This window comes from Genypterus blacodes, unplaced genomic scaffold, assembly GCF_046128005.1.
Source record: "Genypterus blacodes isolate CSIRO-AG114 ecotype Tasmania unplaced genomic scaffold, CSIRO-AGI_Gbla_v1 ptg000143l_1, whole genome shotgun sequence".
Taxonomy (NCBI): Eukaryota; Metazoa; Chordata; class Actinopteri; order Ophidiiformes; family Ophidiidae; genus Genypterus; species Genypterus blacodes.
Window position 1 is genome coordinate 942429 of NW_027466945.1, and position 20069 is coordinate 962497.

Genomic DNA, 20069 nt, shown 5'->3' on the forward strand with positions numbered 1-20069 from the left:
GGTAATCCTCAACACAACAGAGGATTTACCACCATTTTTAATTCAAATTTTAAATTTTTGCATGTTTTATTTCAAGTAAAGATCTCTCCAGCATAGCAAGCTAACAATATCATGCCCAATTTTTGGTATATATTTTTTTACTGTTTTTAGTCGTTTGGTTTTTACTTCTGTAATAAGTTAACTAATAATGAATTATATAGGAAAAAGAGATCTGTAAAAAAAATCTGATACAATCAGTCAACATTTTATTATGTGATTTGATTGTGTCAAAAGCGCAGAGTATCAGTATTTTTACACATTTATTTATCAAACACAAAACACAGTAAATTGAATTAAAATGAAAAAGCATGAAAAACATAAATAATTTGTATGAAGTATTTACAGAAATATAATTTTATGAATATTAAATTACAACCATAGACAATTAGTCTTTATCGACTGCATATAAAACTTCATCTTTATCCTTTGCAGTTACCTCTTCTGCCACTTGGGTGCGCTAATATTTACAATTTACCAGGCAAAGAACAAAACAAATGTGCTGAGAATATAAAAGTTTGCTTTTCAATTGATACTGTGTTTTATACTGTGTAAGGATCCCTATCTGCCCTGTAGCTGCATGGCTTTATAAAGAGAGTTCAGAGTTCCTCATTAGGAGGCATGGAGACTGAGCTTCTCATTCTTCATCAGACTGTCACTGTTGAAATGAGGGTGCATGGCAATAGCAGAAATGGGTGCTGTTTTAGACCTTCGTCTGGATGAGCGAGAACACAACAGGTAGAAGATCTCCACCACGTTCATCAAAAGAGAGATACAGGCCACTCCCAGCATGAAGATGATGAAGATGGTCTTTTCGGTGGGTCGGGACATGTAGCACTCGACTGTGAAGGGACACGGTGCACGGGAGCAAACAATTCTTGGGTCCATGACAAACCCGTAGAGGTAATATTGTCCCACGATGAATGCTATCTCCAGAATAATCCTGAAAAATATGGCGACCATGTAGCTTCCCAGAAGGTTTCCTTTAATCTCCACATGGCCTTTGTCATCAGAGTACTTGGGCAGTTTGACCAGACTCCCGGAATGTGTCTGCATATATTCCCTCACCTTGTTCTCTTTGTGGATGACATGGAAGACATGACCAAGGTAAATCAGTGTTGGTGTGGACACAAAGATGATTTGGAGGACCCAGAATCGAATATGTGAGATTGGGAAAGCATGGTCATAGCAGACATTCTTGCAACCAGGCTGTTTGGTGTTGCAAATCATGCTTGACTGTTCATCACTCCACACCTGTAAAGTTTAGATGAAAACATTTCATCACAATGTTGTAGGGTAAATGTAAAGCAGCTGGACTCAGAACAAAACCGTTTTGGGGTGTGCGTCCAAAACCAGACAATCCTAAACACACAATAAACCTACAAATCACTGTATTTAGAAAAGCACCTTTTTTCAAACATAACACAATCAATATCTTCTAAAATGTACACACTAAATTTATATCTGTTCTAGTACATCTCATGGACAAAGTAAGTCGGGTCCTAAACCTGATGCAATGAATTTATGAATTATTATTATTATCATTGTTAATTAGGATGCAGTGACATAAGCAAGACCACAAGGAAACAGTAGAAACTTTAATCTTGTCTGTACCACATTTTGTGACTAGCCACAAGGGGCACCAGTGGCACATTGTTCAAAATGGAAGAAATGGTGAGTAAGCTTGGCATTTTTGAAAACAATTTTAAAACAATTTTAAAGAGAAAAAAAAAACCCAGGATTGTTTTGTAGAGACATAACACCCCCAGAATATTGCAATGGAGATAGACCTCCTATAAAAGGCCTTCACTCACTGTGCAGGTGCACCCACTGCAGGCAACAGCCCTGTTAATTCACTCAGTTCCCTATGCTCTTACAAAAATTAATTAGCAGATGCAAACCTTCTCTGCTGCGCCTCCAAGAACCATGATCCTGAAGATAAAAAGTACAGTGAGCCAGACCTTCCCGATGACGGTGGAATGGGATTGAACTTTGTGCAACAGAGAAGACAGAACACCCCACTCTCCCATGGTCTTTGATCTGTAAGCAAAGTAGTAAATATGTGAATCTGATGGAAATGATGTCAGAATGAAGTTATACGATAAGAAACATCTTTCATTGATTTTCATTTTATTTATACATGTTTGCTTTGTTAAAAAACAATGCTCAAAAGAATTCTCTCAAAACAAAGCGTGAACTGGAAAATGTGTTGCATCAGAGTTATTTTACAGCATCGGTATGTGATTGGTTGTTTTTATTGCAATGCATCAGCCTTAATAAACTGACCCCGGTGAAACTGAACTAACAGTAATGTATCTTTTCAAAGACAAATGCTCTAATTCTGTTTAACATTCCTTTGTGGTTGGGAAGATAATCACATTTAAACATAGAACAGTCAAAGTTAAGATATTAAAATAAGTAAAAAAAGATATGCAGTTCCCTTACCTTTTATTTACCCGACAGCACAGCAGTCAGCGGGAGTGGAGTCGAATGCTGGAGCGTCCAGTGCAGCAAACCAAACCCACCACGAACCATGAACTTTAGATCAGATGGAATTGCACAACTACGTGAGCTGGCACGTTGTCATGACATCTGCAAATGATAAATCTGAAGCGTAATTTGGACGGGAGCCCTGTCACGACCGCACAAGTAAATGATTGGCAATATTTGTGTTTAGTCATCATTTCTCCATGGAAGGCCTTTTGTGACAGTTAAGTATCTTAACAGATCATCGACTCTCATTTTTTTGCAGTCATTTTTGTTATCTTATTTTTCATTGAATACAGTTTTCATTTTCCGACATAATAAAATCCTTTGCAAGATATCCCAACAAATTTTGGCCTGTGAAAATTGGTATTTGTGCACAATCTGGTTGTTTTCTACCATACAATTTAATCCATAAATGAAAAAAAAACTTTTAAAAATGTAAATTTGAGGTTGCTTCTAAAAAAAATAGATTGCATGTTTTCAATAGATTTATTGTAGAAAATGTAAGAAAGAAAGAGAATATCTTTGAACAGTTACAGTTTAAAAACACAATGTTGTCTGTAGAGTTTATTTATAAAGAATTAACTAAATGAAACTAGGACACTTGGCTTGATCACGGGGACTGTTTGTAAGGCCTCTGATTTATTATATATTATATGTGATACTGGGCTATATTGTTGTGACGTAAGTGGAACTGCATTTGAAAGCAAAAAAGGTGTTTTTGCCTTCACCAAGAAGGTTATGTTTTTGACTGTTTCCAACTTAGATTCTGATTCATATCCAGGAGAAGAGACTGATCTGCTAACTTTGGGAGAGTTTCCATATTTTTCAAATTCCTTTCAAAGTATGACAATCTGAACAAAGAAAAGTCAGGTAAATTGATCACAGGATCTTACAATAGGAGCAATTTGGTCCAGATGTGGATAAAATTTAAACCACTTCTTCTCTACCAAACATCAGTGTGATATATTTATATATTTATCTTTTAACCCAAAAAATCCTTCTGTTTTTGCATAATTTTCATCATTTTAACCATCATCAGCCATTTACCACCTGTTAAGAATTATTCAATGATCATGTTTATTAACATATTCAGTATCTGAAGCTATGTTGGGCAAAAAGTATTACAAAGTGAAATTCAATCCTGCAAGTATGAAGTGTATGAATAACATGTCCACAAAGTAGTATTTCAGCAAATTTTATTCATTTATTAAAAACAAGATACAAAAAGTGTTTCTACTAAATACAATGAAACAGGATTCATCATTTATCCTTTGTCATGATCATTATTCAGTAGACTAATTATTTCAAAGGCTTAGATAGAGACCATAACCATAACTTAAAAATGAGTCACACTCATGAACAGGCTTGTTTTAGGGCAACACTAAGTTTGCAGTGTAGTATAAGAACATATAATAATAGAATATCCATATTGCACTCTTTTTAAATGATAGATTTCCATTTTAACTGAAAACAGAGCAAAATAAATCTAAACATTCTAAAGCAAAAATAAGCAAAAGACATTACAGTGCAGTTTTAATGGGCACTCAGAAGTCGTTTGTCCTCTTTGGCACCATCCAGGCTTCCACCAATGCTCTGGCTTCTATCAAGCTCCATGTTCAGCTTGTTCTGCCTCAGTGAGTCATCTGCATTCGACCACCTCAGGCTGGCAGGGTTTTCGGCTGAAGTGATCTTGTGACGAGACTTGGAGCCGCATCGAACCCTGGTACAAACCAGGTATAACAGCTCAACCACGTTGAGAAACAGAGAGACACAAGCCACCACCAGCATGAAGATGATGAAGATGGTCTTTTCTGTGGGTCGAGACATGTAGCACTCCACAGTGAAGGGACAGGGTTTCTTGGAGCAGGGGAACATGGGAACCAAGACAAAGCCATACAGGTAGTACTGGCCCACAATGAAGGCGGTTTCAATTATGATCTTGGCCACAAGCTGGGTCAGATAGCTCCCCAACAGGTTTCCCTTGATCTTCACCTTTCCTTTTTCATCTGTGTATTTTGGCACTTTTAGCATGCGGGTCTCACCAGGGCTCGCCAGCTTCTCCCTCAGCTTATTTTCCTGCTGGATGACATGCATGGCATGGCCCAGGTAAATAAGCGTTGGTGTGGAAACAAAGATTATCTGAAGGACCCAAAAGCGAATGTGTGAAATGGGGAATGTCCAGTCATAGCAGACATTCTCACAACCAGGTTGCTGAGTGTTGCAGATGAAACCAGACTGTTCATCACCCCAGACACTCTCTGCACCTGCACCCAGAACCATAATCCTGAACAGGAAGAGCACGCTCATCCAGATCTTCCCAATGACTGTGGAGTGGGACTGGACCTTGTTCAACAAGGTTGATAGGAACCCCCAGTCTCCCATCTTTAGCAGTTATGTCTTGTTATAAATCTGTGTATAAATAAAGGCACAAATTGTTTTAGTAGAAGAAAAAAAAGGTCAAACTAAAATCATGACATCAGCAATTATCTCTGCATAGCCTATTGTTTCATTTAACCTCATTAGTCCAGAAACTCAAATTAACTGGAACATAAACCAGTATGTAAGTCTGTCAATATGCTGCTCCTCGGTAAAGATGATGCATTGTTTGGTATAACTAAAATAAAGTCACTATCTTTCCTAATATTTCCTAGTAATCATTAAACATTATTTAAACTGAAAGAGAGACAAATGAAAAAAAAAATCTTACAGTTACAAGCTAACAGTACATCAAATGTTATATTGCCTAATTACAATTCTATTTTAAATGTAACAAGCAAGCTCAGGTATGTCAAGCAATATCCCAACTACAATGAAACAGGCAGTTGCCCACCAGTATCTCCTAAAACTACTTAAATTAAAAATGAAATCAGAGATTCTTCATATTCCACTATGAGATGATAATCTTCATATTACAGATTAAATTTTTCCTTGTTTCTTCACATAACCATTGCTCATATCTGAGGCATAGAACAGAAGGTGTTGCATCTTACCTGATGACCTGCCAGAAGGGACAAGACTGAGTCCAGCTTGGACAGATCACTAACTGAAGTTGAACCTTGGAGTTTTGGCAGTGTGAGGACAGTTCCGCGGTACTCAGGGATCACATTGCGTAAGACACATTTGACTCCTCTGTCACGTTGTACTCGTCAGCAATGACAGCAGAAAAGGCAATACAAGACCAAAAGTGTGTAATAATTGACAGGTGTGGTAAATAGCTTTGAAGGCGTATATTCATGATTAAATCCAGGATAAGTCCAATGCCAAATCTTTATGTAATAGCCTGTAGATATTTGACTGGTAGTGGGAATAATAAATAGTGTCATCTTGATTAGCTGAGAAAAGACACAGCTGCTTTTTTTAAGATTGACACAATCATTTCAGTATCAGTCTGTTGTTGGCATTTTATTCTTTATAGTTATTCATTGAGGTTTATTTTATATATTATATTAACCATCTGTGAGTCAAGGCATAGTAATGTAATGTTATCAAGTGATCATGAAGATAAAAGCAATATATAGAAAAGCATTTAATTCCTTTATTTTTATTATTTTGTCATTATTGTGTGAGATACAGTTCTTCTTTCCATCACACGTCAACTGTAAATTTATGTCATAAAATGAACCCAAATGTTGAAACATAACAGTTATCAAGGCGACAAATGTTACTGGCGTCTTCTCTCCTGGGGGCCACGCATCCTCCATGCACCTTAACAGTAGGGGATATTGTGACAGAACCTGCTTTTGTTGAAGCATAACAGCAAAAAAAAGTACATTGCACACACATGATGCCAAAGACAAATATCAACAAAATTAAATGTCGACATGATCCGAATCTTTAAAACGAGAATGTTGTTGAATCAAAATTATAAAACTATTTGTGAGAAAATATTAGAACATTGCTTTTAGGTAGATCTATCAAAACATAATCAGTTTATTAAGAACATGGAAATAGTACGAATCCAAACACATGGAATCTCTAGCTACATTCATATGTGGAAATAAATCAGATTTGCACATATCTGCCAATATGACTGAAACCAGATTACAAGTATCTTGACTTTCATGTAATAAAATCAGGCACTCCTCCCCTTTCTTGTGTCGATAACACTCACATATATCTAATGTGATAACGTGCGATTGAGGTGTTCACAGATGCCTTAACGAAATGATCAAGGCGGGGAAACGCTCCAAGTTTTGGAATAAGTGCTCCAAACGAGCCAGATCTGAATACACCGTTACTCTGAGTTACCAATTTCAATCTAATTCTGTTTGCTTCTGTGTTGTATTTGTTTACACCTTTATCAGAGAATAATTGAAGTCATTGCAGACTTTTAAAGAAGGTTTGGAAAGCAATCACTTCTATGACTACTTTTGTGTGTTTTGTTTTGTTTTGTGGGTTGTTTCAGGTCTAAAATGTGTAAACGCATGTAGGTAACAGTGTTTTAGTAGTAGTGTGAATAGGTCATGTTTACAGAAGCTGGTTGCTCATTCCATTTACACACAGTACAAACATGTTGAGACTCTGGGAAAGTAGGCATATACACACGTCTAACATCAATGCATTTTTTTCTTCAGATGTGGACTTCCCCCATGTTATTGTTCTCAGATATCTTCTTAGAAATCTCATTCACCCCACCCGTGACCCCATTCACCTCTAACTTTTGCCCTTGGCACTCCAGCTCCATGTTGGCGCAGTTCTGGATCACCTCATCACGGTTTTTAAAGGCTTTCCTTTCTACAAGCGGAGGTGTCACTGGGGTCACAGTATAGTCCTGTCTCCGTGCCATACACTCCTTCACAGCTTTCACACATAGATAGAACAGTTCAACCACACTGAGGATGAGCGAGATGACAGCTGACACCAGCATGAACCAAATAATGATTGATTTCTCCGTTGGTCTGGACAGGAAGCAATCCACCTGATGAGGGCAGGGGAAGCGAACGCAGACGTAGCGAGTGTGCAGAGTGAAACCATAAAGGAAGTACTGACCCCCGATGAACAAAACCTCTAGGAGAATCTTCGCCACAAGATGGAGGACGTAACTGCGAAGGAGACGGCCACGGATGCTGATCTTGCCGTTGCTTTTGGTGTACTTGGGCATTTTGAATGTTCTTCTAAGGAACATAGTGGTTTGGTCATCCAACTCTGCATGCTTCTTCATCTTCTCCCTCACCTTTGATCAGCAACAAAAAGACTGAGTTAGATAATTCCTTCACTATCTTCATCACATTCCACCTTTTCTAGTCAGGTTAGCACTGAACCTATTCATGTTTTCTAATCAAGGTTTTAAACAGAACTAGAACATTGTTAGGAACAGTCTTGGTCCTTGTTCATAGTAGAGGGCCTTTAGCGTGAAGACGAAGGTGAAGAAAACCAAGAAAGACAAGGACAAGAAGAAGAACCCAAAGACGAAGAAGATGGTAAACAACCACCACCACCACTGCCTCTTCTTCCTCCTGGCACAATGAAACAAGATGGATTCTGGTTTATTTTGCACAAAATTAAGTAGCACGAGTTTGTAATTGCAGATACACACCTTCTTCTCAACGTGTATCACATGGAGGACATGGCCGAGATACAGTAATGTCGGAGTTGTCACAGCAATAATCTGAAGAACCCAAAAGCGTACATGAGAGATGGGAAAGGCGAGATCATAGCAGACGTTCTCACAGCCCGGCTGCTGAGTGTTGCAGATGAAGTCTGATTGCTCGTCACACCACACCTGCACAACACAAGAGGAGTGAGTTCAGAGGAGAAAGGCTATACATACATAACAATGCTGCCCAGTACCATTGGCTGAACAATGTACTAACCTAGTCTTGACCTTGGCAGGGAATCACAGGGTAAAACATAGCAAAGATAAGACCAGTTTTATTCAACAGTAAATAATGGTAATAAGTACATATGCGGGAACCCATGCAGAGAATATGCCCAAGGGCAAAGTTAGAAGTTGGTCTGAGGTGGATTTGAACCCAGGACCTACTTGCTGTAGGTGCTGTGTACTTGCCACCAAAGATCTCCTCTCTAAAAATATGTAGCAGAGAATTTCTACATTCCTTTGCTGATCAGACATTTGTCCATTCACCTGGGACACTAGAGTCATTATACATTGACATTATCTGTGACCAATGTTGGAGATTAGCTAGCTACATTTTCCACTAGCTCAGCGTTTTTCAAAACAATGTAGCTTACTGTATCTTATCTTATCTTATCTTATCTTAAGTACAACTGTTCTACTACTAAAGCCATCTGCCAGGAACTTTCAATTAATATATGAGCAGACCTTCTCAGCGCTGGTTTGCAGAACCAGGATGCGGAAGACAAACAGCACCGTGAGCCAGATTTTGCCGATGACTGTGGAGTGACTCTGCACTTTATCCAGCAGACGGTCCAGCAGATCCCACTCACCCATGTCAGATGCCAGCTGAACTGTTGCTATGTGAGAGGAATAAGAAAAGAAATCATTATGATCAACAAATTTGTTTATAGACACATTTATCTCTGCAGGGATGGTGGTATTATTGTATGTGAAGAAGAGGGAAAATGCAAAGTCATGCTCAGGATTAATGCCTTGCACTGTTATTTAATTTTTACAAGCATGTTCTTTAATAGGGCCATGTTTTGAAACATCAGTTTATTTTCAGCAGCACTTTTCCTGTGGTAGATGCACTGAAGACCATAGTCAAGTTAGGCCAACATGGATCCACACTAAAGCAGATTGTTTTTTGTTTTTTGTATTGTTTAGTGGTGAACATCAGAACATACAGACTCTCTCCCAAGGCCAAACTTTATCATCTCTAGTTGGGCATGGTGAGGTTACTCATAGAGGCCCTTTGTGCTGACTTCAAGTCTCCAAAACATTCAAATCAGCTAGAAATCCAAGGACCAAACCTTCCCCCAGCACCCAACCACCTCAAAGAACGTCATCTTTGCAAGTGCAATGATGACACACAAATGTGTTAAATGGAGATTCAAAGTTTGCATTTATTGAACTATTTTATGATTTGTACTCATTTCTATGTGTTTGCTATTGCTGATGATTTGTCTTTAAACACTTTGTGACTTTGACAAAGTATTAACCCTTAATGTTAAATCTTAAATAAATCATGGATACCACCATCATTTTAATGCCAGTCCAGTAGACTGCCAACATAGAGCTTCTCTTAATTGTGTACATTCACACTGATGTCTTGCACATTTATTTGTATATTTATCCATGATTTCTACTCTATGTTGATTCCATTCCAAAGTTTGTTTTCATCTGTCAGTGTCTAACTTGATTTGTCATCAGAAAAATCCATCACCTTTCCCAATGTTTGGAGATATTTCATAATTTTTCAAAACTATAGAAAACATTTCCATTCCAGGATTTTCATCACTGTTGAAAACGTCTTTGAACATTATCAGGTACACTGAAACAATTTCAAAAACTACTTGACATCTATTGTTACACAAAGCAGATGAATGCTGACATTACTTTTGTTTCCTCATTTTAAAATCTTAAAATATATTTTGCAGGTCACAAAGAATAGATATGTTCTTACCGGATGCCAAACTGCTAGAGGAAAAAGTGGATGATGAAAAGTGTAACAACAAAGAGTGCGATGCCGTAGGAGGACGATGAAAAGAGAAAATGGAAAAGCAGCTGTCCTGATTTCATTGTTACTCCTGCATCTTATCTGGAAGGACACCATCCTATCCACAACAACCATCTGCCAGTCTGAACACTGGATGCTGATGGGTGGGTTAAAGTAAAAAGTATCCAAAATATTTCACCTACTATCCAGGTGTCTGCAATGTATTTATTTTATATTTCCCTTATGTCTTATTAGGTCCGCTTTATTGCACAGAGGAGGGAGAAAGGGTGGGAGCACTTTTCCTGTTTGAGTATTACATATTCTTATTCTTATTTCATATTCATTTGTTTTCTGTTGATTTCTCCCAGATGCCTTTGACCCTGCAAAAGCAGTCCAGGTTTTACAGAGCAGCAGTGTGTGTATGTCTATGAGAGACTGCTGCTCACGTGTTCTCGCTAGCTTTACAAACAGTCTCTGACCCCGTGGATGTGAAGTGTCGCTGGATGAGCTCAGGGCAGACGGCGTGCTGCACGTCAATCATTTACACTACCCTGACTTTTGAAGAGAAAAACAGTGTACATGGCCTTCAACATACGGAACAGAGTCAACATTTCATATCATAACAGGAAACGGATAAAGACAGATATATATAACAAAATAAAAGATGACAATTCAGGGAATTTTTGGGAAGCTTTTTATTGACTTATTTTGATAGTTATATATTATTTCACTGTCTGTCTGTCAACAGTCACTCAAAAATAAATTGTAAATATTGATTGATATGTTCTGAGCCCAGCTTAGGTGCCAAGTTCTTTATTTGTCCACATAATCTTCTAACCTTGACACAGACATTTGGGCAGCATGCTGGATCAGTGTCACAGAGTTCTGAGTTTGAATCTGAGTCTTCTCCTGTGTGTGTGTGTGTGTTTCCTCCCATGGTTCAGCTAAAGCGTTTTCATGATGGGGCAGAGGTGAGAATCTGAAGTTTGTCCACTCTTGAGTACATCTAAAAGTTGCCAGTTGAAATCCATTGGCTCAAATGATTACATCTAATACCTCTAGGATAAATGACAAGAGCTCTTATTCACGTCTTCACCATCAGGCTCAGAACCAATCAATGCAGCTTCTATGTACATGTATGTATGGGTTGTTTGATACAGCGCTCACATCACTTGGTATTACGAACATTTTAAGTCTAACTTTCCCCACACATTTCTTGATTTGTGCAGCCCCACTTAGGCAGCCCAAAAAAGTTCCCAACTCTGAATATAACTGAATATTTTAGTCATTGAACGCATCACATAGCAGACTGAGCCCTGCCCTACAGTGAGAGACAACTTATTTTTCTATATTTCCCACTTTAGAGGAAGTTTAAACGTAAAACCAAGCATTTACGAGATTTTAAGACATCAATCCAATGTAACAGGAATAATAAATAAACATGAATTCATTAATTAGGCTTAATCTTTAACACGCAGACCTCTCTAAACTACTGGAAGAAAAAGTAAGACAGCAAACTCCAGTAATTCGAACATTCAGTATTGAGCTCGGTCTTTCCCAATGAAAGAAGATGACGTGTGAGTGCTTAGCTTTAATTAAAGAGCATACGTGAGCCGAGAATCCAAATCCACTCTGGAATGCACTTCATAAATTTGTACTGTGAAGGACAAAAAGTGAAACAGATGAGTATCACATTATTATTTCCTCAATCCATTCTGAAATGGACATTACTTTGTTGATACCAACCTGCAGAGTATGAGGCCAGTAGCCGGTGGTCCGATTAGAGACGCCCAGTGTGGAGATGGCATGGTGAGCGTAGACCTCTGGCTTTGGCACGAACCAGCCTTCAGCCGCTAATGCTGATGATGGATGTCTCCCACTTGAGGATATCTAGTCACACACATAAATAAAACTATCAAGCACTGACACAGTTGCAGTAGCTAACATTGTTTCACTGATACATCTTACACTGGGCTCAGTGGTCTGTTGTGATCATTTCCCGTTTTATTTTGTAATCGTCTACCGCTATGTTTTACCTCTGCCCTTGTGTTTCCTCCTCAGAAAACTTATGTCATCTGAGGCATTGGTTAACAACACCTGCCAGGGGGAGTGTCACTGACTTCTAACTTATCGTATCTGAGAGAACAATTGATATCTACCTGGAACGGGATCAGACTTTGGATAAAGATCCCTTTGTTGCCATATTCAAGGTGAAGAGCTCTGGAGAGCTGATCCAGGTAACCCTGAGGACAGACAGGTTTATGACTGTTAGAATGGAAGAATGCCAGTGTCAGATATGAATGCAACTCCATTCAGGGAGAAGTCAAATCAATACATTTACATATCAGTGAAGGCAAATACATTCTATTCTATTTATAAACCTTTAAATATCTTTACAAATCCTTGGTGCCCACTGGTTATGCTGTAAATAATAAACTAATTTCCTTCCAATACAGTTTCAACCTGCAGAATGAGATTGCATTGAAAACTGCCACCATCTGTGGTGTTCTTTGATGGTGTGTGTGTAGGTGTGTGTGTGTGTGTGTGTGTGTGTGTGTGTGTGTGTGTGTGTGAAAGTTTCTTCTCACGGTGCAGGCGGTGAGCGTCACTCGGCTAGATAGGGGTCTGCAGCAGGCGCCCGATGTTATGTTAACCACGGCTCCTCTGCTCCGCTCCACCATCCCAGGCAGCACCAACTGGGTCATCAGTGTCGCAACTGCAATGTTCCTTTTCACCAAATCCATCAGTACTTGCTCGGGCATTTCAAGCAGGTTCTGAGGGAAAGCCAAGGACTCGTCCACGCAGTTCACCAGGAGACCAATATCTTTACCCCTTAGAACATCTTTGATGGGCTTGCTGGACGCCCGGTCCACGGTGAAGTCAGCCGAGACGACTAAAGTTTCCACTGCATAGTTTTGGGAGAGAGTTGCAGCAGTGTTGCTAACAGCGGCGTGGTCCTGACAGACCAATATGAGGTTGATCCTCTGCTTGGCGAGCTCCTCTGCATAGGCTTCAGCTACAGGCTCGGATGCACCTGAGAGACAAGAAACCAGACTCGTAAATTCTCATAAGTCTCACACAAAAGTGGAAACCAAGGGATTAAAACAACAGATACACCAAAAAACAAATGTGAAGAAACACAACAAAACAGGTTTGAAAGGTTTCACACATAATAATAACATTACAACAATAATAATAATTATAATGATGACCATGATCATGATGATGTTGTTTTGATACATGATGCATTCACGTGCATTGCAGTTCTTACCATAGATGACAGCCCAGTCACCAAAGCGGTGAGCCAGTTTCTTACTTGGGATCATTCTTGGAAGGAAATGAACCCTGATCAGTGAGCAGCAGTCTCTTAGCAGGATGACGGCTTTACTGGCTGCGTACACAGCACCGACCAGGGCCAGGGTTTCAAAGTAAGGACTGCATGACCGAGCAGCTTCTCTGTACAACAACTGAAAGCTGTCAACCGCCGCCATGGTCAATAACGAGTTGCAAGGTTGTTTGGAGTGGTAGTTACGATTTGTCCTTTCGTTTTGACCTTGTAGTTATGAAGAAGTTATGTCGTTATGGCTTTGATAAGACGTAGGAAACATAAAGGAGACATGTCGGGGTTTCTACGTACAGTAAAAAAAGACGGGTTGTTAAATAGACGTTACAGCATGTGGACCCGGAAGACGAACAAAACATAGAAGGTCACGTGACACTGGGGGCGCATGATGCTGCATTCAGGACCACATGATAAAGTCGTAATAATAAATCGTCGACAAAAACGACAATTTAGAAGCATGTGTGATCTGTCCAAATGCGCGTGCTGCAGGTCAAGGCAGCAATATTCTTCCTCTTCTTTTTGCTGCTTCAGATTAACACCCAGCACATGCACATAGAGGGAGAAATGACTTATCTATTGTGATCCCAAATCAACACGCTGAATTTTTCTGTTTTTTTAAACACGTAGAAGGCATCGTGGAGAGAGTTTACTTTCATTTCAGTTGTAACAATTAACACAGGTCTCTTGTTGAACACAGCAGGGGGTATATATTTCATACTGAATATACTGAATTATTTCAATAATTTGACTTTTTATTATTTCCTTATTTGTTTTCTCCAGAATATAAACTCCAGCCCACACTCCAGTCCAGTTGATGGCGGTAATGCACCTTAGAGCTTGTGTGCAAACCCCCGCTAAACATCAACGAAGAAGAAGCAGCGTAGAGTCTGAATGGCCCAGTATGCACCGCTCTAGCGTTTCCATAGAGACACAGCTGACAGCAGCAAGCGTTATGGGGATGGTAACTAGCTGAGACGCTTTTTACTAAATGTGCTGAGTGGAAACAAGGTATTTATTCGTAACATATCCTGCACGCTACTATGTTTATAGTTGTGTTTGCAGTAGTGATGACCTTGACTCTCCAATAGCTTTATCTGTGGCTAGAATGAGCCATATTTTGATTTAACCTCGCTAGCCTGCTACAGTTGCTAAACTAGCTATAGACCAAAGAAAGCCATGCTGCTGCAAAGAATTGTGTTCCCATCGACCATTTCACCTCAAATGCATTCTTGTTATTCGCGCAACGAACAAAACTGCTGTTTACACAACCATTGCAAATGTTATGCCGTTTATAAAACCCAGATTTACGGAATATCAACATTAATTGCTGCATACAGTTTATTATGGTTCCTTGTTTTCTTGCTGACTTGTTTTTCTCTCTTTTCCTTTAAAAAGTATTGTTTGCTTTTGCTTCTGTTGTTACTGGCCAGATCAATTGACACCTATGTGGGAAAGAGACACTGTTAATGTTGTTGTTTCTCCGGCAAAAGGTGTAATATACATCATGGACATAAAATATCCTTATCACTGTATGGCTTAATCTGTTGCTTTCACGGCCCAGGAGTAGCAATGTCTCAGCTGTCTGATGAAGATGAGGTGGAGCTGCAGTCTCTGCTCAGGCAGCTCCTGAGAAGCATCAATGACAGAATCTCTGGAGCTCTGTCCACTGAATGTGCTGAAGAGGTCCTACTTCACCTGGAGGAGACTGACAAGAACTTCCACAAGTAAGCCCGGGTGATTAAGATAGTACAGCATCAACTTTACTAGCCTGATACAGTTTTCCTTTTTATTTAACATACTAGAAACAGTCTTGCAATATATAGGTCAAAACCTTTCTCACATTTCTCTCTGTTCCAGTTATGAGTTTGTTAAGTACCTTCGTCAGTACATGGAAACGTCTTTGGGCACTGTGGTGGAGGAGGAGACTCAGAAGTTTACCAGAGGAGATGGACAACATGCTATCGGTTCAGGTCATGACACCCTGATCCACGCTGTCACTTGTAGGACCAGAGAGTCACCTGAGTGAGTAGAGTCTGACACTCTGTGCTCTGCTGTCTTCAAATGTTCATGTAACAGTCTTCCATGTTAGTTTGACACAACAGCACTATAACATTGATTGTGTGTTCTCTGGTGATATCTTATTCATTCTGATGCTCAGCAGATAAAACAGACCAGCAATTATGAAATAGTTCTAGCCATTTTAGCCCAAACAACTCTTTAGCAAAGTGGTATAACTAAATTTAAGCACATTGTCTCCCTCTGACAGCTACAAGCAGATGATGCTGACCTTGAAAAACACAATGATAGTGGTGGTGGAGTCTTTAATCAATAAATTTGAGGAGGACCAGCAGAGGAAGGAGGAGATGAATCGAGAGAAACTGGATAACCAGTCCAACAACCAGTACACTGACAACTACTCTGACAGTGACTCCTCCTTCAACCAGGTGATACATACTGACGTAAAGAAGCATCAATGGGTCTTTTTTGATACTGTCCGTGATGTGTGAGTTATTTGACGTGTTGTGTGTCATGCTCTCTTTCCCTTTCCTAGAGTTATGCATTCATCAGACAGGAGCAGCTGCAAGCTTTGGCTGAAAAACTTGACCCGAGCAGACCCAAAGAGGTAGACATGTTTTATTATTGAACAATACACAATGTCTCCTCTGTCGTCCACCCACAACACTGCTGACTGCTGCTTTAATGCAGGTAATGTGATGTAACTCTGGTGTGTAGGTGCGATGGGAGGCCCTGCAGGCTCTGTGCTGCGCCCCTCCATCTGATGTGCTGAGCTGTGAGAGCTGGAGCAGCCTACGCAGGAACCTCTGTGCAACTCTGTCTGAGGCCGATCCAAACCTCAGCGTGAGTCCTCAGCTGCCTCATCTACTCAATACACTGGAGCTAGATGCTTAACAATAGCTGTTGTTTCCTCCTGTTATACTTCCTCATAACTTAAGCACATTTACATACCTATGTGTGTGTGTGTGTGTGTCAACAGGATAATGCGCTGCAGTTCTTCGCTAAAGCCTTCTCTTCCTCTCCACTGAATGTGACACGAGAGATCTACAGCAGCTTGGGTAGGCCAAGTTCATTAAAACTTCATTAGCGAGGTACATTTGCAAGATCTTTATGTGTGAAATTACAAAGCGGGGGGAAATTTCTTTAATTGAATTTCTTCCCCTGCAAAAAGCACAAGCATGTATTATTCATTGCAACATGCTGAATCTTCCACTAAGTTTTATTTACAGAGTTAGTCACAAACATTTTGAATAACCCTGCTAAGAACATCTATATTATTTTGCATGTTTTCTAATTTATGCTTTGGGTTTTCATTTGTAGCCAAAAGTGTGGAGTCCAGTTTTCTTACCAACAAGCCAAGCTTTCCAACGGCCTCTGTCGGCCTTGACATCAACAGACCTGATATCAGTCGTCTTCTCAAGCAGGTACAACTTCTTATTCATATTGAGCGCACAACTTTACAAAAAAGCTCATTAATCCTGATATCATGCTGCAAGTGTTCTTTTGTATTGCTTTGGCACTGTCCTTGTTATTGAGTTAAACGATTCCAACATGGTTCTCTTGATTTTTGGTGTTTAGCATTAAGGCCTGGAATGTAAAAAGAAAATCATAATTTGTGCTCTCTGTGTTGCTCCAGATTCGACTGATGAATGACTTTCAAAAGGAGGTAACAACCTTTTGGATCCGCCACCCAGAAAAGTGAGTCGCTCTCTCTCATCATTAAATCAGGGTCGTTTCTGTTTGTTTTGGGAATAAATGTTCATTTAGAAGGCGGGACTAGTTAAAGTTCTAATTTAAATAATACATACTTAATTATCCAATCCCACACTCTGCTCACTGGAACAATGAATTTAGTGTGTAAATCTATTTACAGATTTATCTTGGATTATCTACTTCAAATATAATGAGATGTCTTTAAAGGAGACAATTGTACAGATTTCACTTGCAGGCGCTTTCATCAAACCCTAATCTTCCTCTTCTTCAATGAAAACTTTCACTTTTATACTGCCTTGTATCAGAAAGCTCTGTCTCAGTCTCAGTCTAGGACTCCTCTAACAGGATTATTGCCGGTTTATCCTCCTCTGTATATGCGTAGATCTCAACAGAACTTTGGCAATGTTTAACACACACTTAAATATACATACACCATAAAAATGTAAATGTCCACTTAAGTAATATTGTTTTGGTCTCTTTCTTTCCCCACATTTTTAGGTATATGGAAGAAGTTATAGAAAGTACTTTCTCCATGTTGTCCTTCCATCATGAACATGGCACAGATAAGGCGCTAGAACCCATTCATCTACTCGCCTTACTGGATATTAAAGCTACCTGGTTTACAAAGTGGATGGTATGTGTTTCTTTGTGTACACTCAGATGTCCTCAGATATTGAACAATAATCTATGCATTGTTAATCACCGTCTCTCTCTGTTTCTTACTCACTTAATCAAAAATGTAATCTGTAATGATCTGGGTAAATATCTTCCTTTTCCAGCATGGCTACTACAGTAGGACGGTGGTTCTTGGACTCCTTGAGGGAAAATACAAGTCTCTGGTGAGCGAAACAATCCTTAATCAATACCTCTTGCCCTTCTTCTCCCGTCTTCCTTCTCACTGTTTTGTATTTTTTTTTAAAGTGTGCCAGGTGTCCATATTACCCTATTGAGACATAAACTTTTGCCACCCTTAGCTTTGGCCTTTGTCCATTGTTCTTTAAAAAAAGGTTTTAGTCACACTTACACACTTTAATCACTCTTAATCACACTTTTAATCACAGCTCTGTAACATCCAAATGAATGATCTATCTCACAATATATGATTGTAACACAAGCAGTAATATTAAATCATTGATTTTGGCACGTAAGGTAACAAAACATGATTTAATAAACCTCAAGACACTTATCCGTGCATGCTGCGCGGTGTCTTCAAAGTGCACAGCTGCTCATTCTTATTTACAGCGCTTCACTCAAATTACCTGCACTGCGGCTGTGCTCATTTGGGTTTTTGTATTTCATAGAGCCAAATGTTTGAGACGGACAGCAGAAGAATTAAGTGTAACATTAAATGTAGGTAATTTATTCAATGAATTTGTAGCTACTAGTGCAAAAATGAGTACCAGTAAATTGCGGTTTGCACTTTTATAATGATGAAGGTGGGACGTCTGCATAAATGAACTGAACATATACTGGTGCAGGAGTATATTCCCATTATCAACACGTAGAGAAAGCACTTACTTTGCAAATGTGTATCAGATCTCTGGCATCAGTGGTTACAAGCTGAAAATAATTAGCTTGAGTGCCACGATGCCCCACATTTTATGTCATCAAACTACCAGTACAAGGTCTTGCTCTCATTGAACATTTGTCTGTGTGTTTCTTAAATATTCTTGAGTATACCCACGAAGCAATGTGACACGCACACACGCACACACAAGGTTGTCTGTGAATCCAGTCGATGCGGTAATGAGGCCCTGCCTCTTAAATTTCACAGCAATTATTCCCCGATGCTAACAACAGAGAAAGAGATAAAAAACAAACAAAGATGCTGACTGACAGGGAAACACTCCTCACGCATACTAGAGGGAGATCATTACAACAATTTGGTTGTATGTGTTGAAATGTCTTAATGTTGCTGAACATCAAAACTATCTTGGGTATTCATTGCATTTCGTCCTGCAATACAGATGTTTGCAGCAAATACAGAAAATAATCTGTATTTTTGTTCTGTCTTCAGATTGTTGCTGCTGTTCAGCAGTGTATTCATTACAGTGCATCCAGTGAACATTTCACAAATGAGACAATAGATGAGAACCAGTCACTGGAGCAGCAGAGTAAGCGGAACATTAAACAAAACACATATTTTTAAACTCTGTCTTCAATTCACAGCATGCAATATTACTATCAATTTACTAACCAAATCTCAGTTAATCCTCACTCTGTCCATTTTACATTTATGGATAAGTCTCTTGGTCCAAGTAAATGAATCCACGGATTAATACCCTTCATGTGGACATGAACACAATTGAGACTTTTCTTGTTGTTTTGACTAAATTAATTAATTGTTGGTTTCTGTTTCAGGTCCAGGTCAAAGGACTGCTTACACAGCGAAGGAACTTGAATATGCCTTGTTCGTACACTCACTGTGTGTCCTGGGGAAACTCCTGATCTATACCAATGGCAGAAAGCTTTTTCCTATTCAAGTCAGGAAACGCAAAGGTGGGATGCTGAATGCACCTTTACATCTCTGCATTCACAATTACACACTTTTACTGTGTTCAACTCACTCTTAAAGGGGACATATGATACATATGATGCCAGACGAAGTTTGCCAATTAGAACAGGCTTTCATAAGGGAGCCCTAAAGAGGCCTGAAACTACCTGTTTTCACTCATTGAGCGCTGCAGTTGAAGCAGATCAATATTTGCACTTTGTAGCACTGCCGGGATTTCAAAATTGAATCCTAAATGAAAACAAGAATGTAGAAGTGTGTATGTGCCTGCTGTTTGATAAACACACCCTTGACTCTTGCTGGTGAAATGTGATTTTTTGCCCTGTGCAGATGTTTGTGACGTTGTTATCTCTCCCTCAGTGACAAATGAAGTTTTATCTTT

General features: G+C 39.4%; 5 protein-coding genes across 5 annotated transcripts in view; 1 reads left to right on the plus strand and 4 right to left on the minus strand.

Moving 5' to 3' along the window:
- Positions 1-285: 285 nt before the first annotated feature.
- Positions 286-2590, minus strand: LOC143012268 (gap junction Cx32.2 protein-like). The gene is made up of 3 exons (XM_076165329.1): positions 2482-2590; positions 1938-2076; positions 286-1290 (listed from the first exon to the last, which is right to left on the minus strand). Exons 2-3 carry the CDS (start codon positions 2064-2066, stop codon positions 649-651), a joined length of 771 nt encoding a protein of 256 aa, XP_076021444.1. The 5' UTR covers positions 2067-2076; positions 2482-2590; the 3' UTR covers positions 286-648.
- A 1313-nt stretch (positions 2591-3903) lies between these two features.
- Positions 3904-5625, minus strand: gja13.1 (gap junction protein alpha 13.1). The gene is made up of 2 exons (XM_076165391.1): positions 5517-5625; positions 3904-4935 (listed from the first exon to the last, which is right to left on the minus strand). The coding sequence occupies exon 2, from the start codon at positions 4906-4908 to the stop codon at positions 4060-4062; it is 849 nt and encodes a 282-aa protein (XP_076021506.1). The 5' UTR covers positions 4909-4935; positions 5517-5625; the 3' UTR covers positions 3904-4059.
- Positions 5626-7053: 1428 nt separating this feature from the next.
- On the minus strand, positions 7054-8938 carry gja11 (gap junction protein, alpha 11). Its single transcript, XM_076165332.1, has 3 exons — positions 8810-8938; positions 8063-8248; positions 7054-7699 (listed from the first exon to the last, which is right to left on the minus strand). The coding sequence occupies exons 1-3, from the start codon at positions 8936-8938 to the stop codon at positions 7097-7099; spliced, it is 918 nt and encodes a 305-aa protein (XP_076021447.1). The 3' UTR covers positions 7054-7096.
- A 1845-nt stretch (positions 8939-10783) lies between these two features.
- Positions 10784-13810, minus strand: hsdl1 (hydroxysteroid dehydrogenase like 1). The gene is made up of 5 exons (XM_076165430.1): positions 13375-13810; positions 12692-13137; positions 12263-12346; positions 11850-11993; positions 10784-11760 (listed from the first exon to the last, which is right to left on the minus strand). The coding sequence occupies exons 1-5, from the start codon at positions 13592-13594 to the stop codon at positions 11695-11697; spliced, it is 960 nt and encodes a 319-aa protein (XP_076021545.1). The 5' UTR covers positions 13595-13810; the 3' UTR covers positions 10784-11694.
- Positions 13811-14369: 559 nt separating this feature from the next.
- tbc1d32 (TBC1 domain family, member 32) overlaps positions 14370-20069 on the plus strand; it is a 31555-nt gene continuing 25855 nt past the window's right edge. Inside the window, exons 1-13 of the mRNA XM_076165333.1 lie at positions 14370-14454; positions 15008-15170; positions 15304-15468; positions 15713-15890; positions 15998-16069; positions 16180-16305; positions 16442-16520; positions 16783-16886; positions 17099-17160; positions 17674-17809; positions 17955-18014; positions 19193-19289; positions 19537-19674. Of these exons, the coding sequence (XP_076021448.1) occupies positions 15016-15170; positions 15304-15468; positions 15713-15890; positions 15998-16069; positions 16180-16305; positions 16442-16520; positions 16783-16886; positions 17099-17160; positions 17674-17809; positions 17955-18014; positions 19193-19289; positions 19537-19674 (1372 nt within the window). The 5' untranslated portion in view covers positions 14370-14454; positions 15008-15015. The remainder of the gene's footprint in view (positions 14455-15007; positions 15171-15303; positions 15469-15712; positions 15891-15997; positions 16070-16179; positions 16306-16441; positions 16521-16782; positions 16887-17098; positions 17161-17673; positions 17810-17954; positions 18015-19192; positions 19290-19536; positions 19675-20069) is intronic.

Coding starts and splice junctions, on each gene's coding strand:
- gja13.1 (XM_076165391.1), bottom strand. CDS start 4,908: ATGGGAGACTGGGGGTTCCTATCAACCTTGTTGAACAAGGTCCAGTCC.
- gja11 (XM_076165332.1), bottom strand. CDS start 8,938: ATGGGTGAGTGGGATCTGCTGGACCGTCTGCTGGATAAAGTGCAGAGT. Junction 8,249..8,809: donor TGCAAACCAGCGCTGAGAAG/GTCTGCTCATAT, acceptor TGTGTTGTGCAG/GTGTGGTGTGACGAGCAATC. Junction 7,700..8,062: donor TGATACACGTTGAGAAGAAG/GTGTGTATCTGC, acceptor TGCTGATCAAAG/GTGAGGGAGAAGATGAAGAA.
- hsdl1 (XM_076165430.1), bottom strand. CDS start 13,594: ATGGCGGCGGTTGACAGCTTTCAGTTGTTGTACAGAGAAGCTGCTCGG. Junction 11,994..12,262: donor AAAGTCTGATCCCGTTCCAG/GTAGATATCAAT, acceptor GTGTGTGACTAG/ATATCCTCAAGTGGGAGACA. Junction 11,761..11,849: donor ACTGGCCTCATACTCTGCAG/GTTGGTATCAAC, acceptor TGTCCTTCACAG/TACAAATTTATGAAGTGCAT.
- LOC143012268 (XM_076165329.1), bottom strand. CDS start 2,066: ATGGGAGAGTGGGGTGTTCTGTCTTCTCTGTTGCACAAAGTTCAATCC. Junction 1,291..1,937: donor TTGGAGGCGCAGCAGAGAAG/GTTTGCATCTGC, acceptor TAAACTTTACAG/GTGTGGAGTGATGAACAGTC.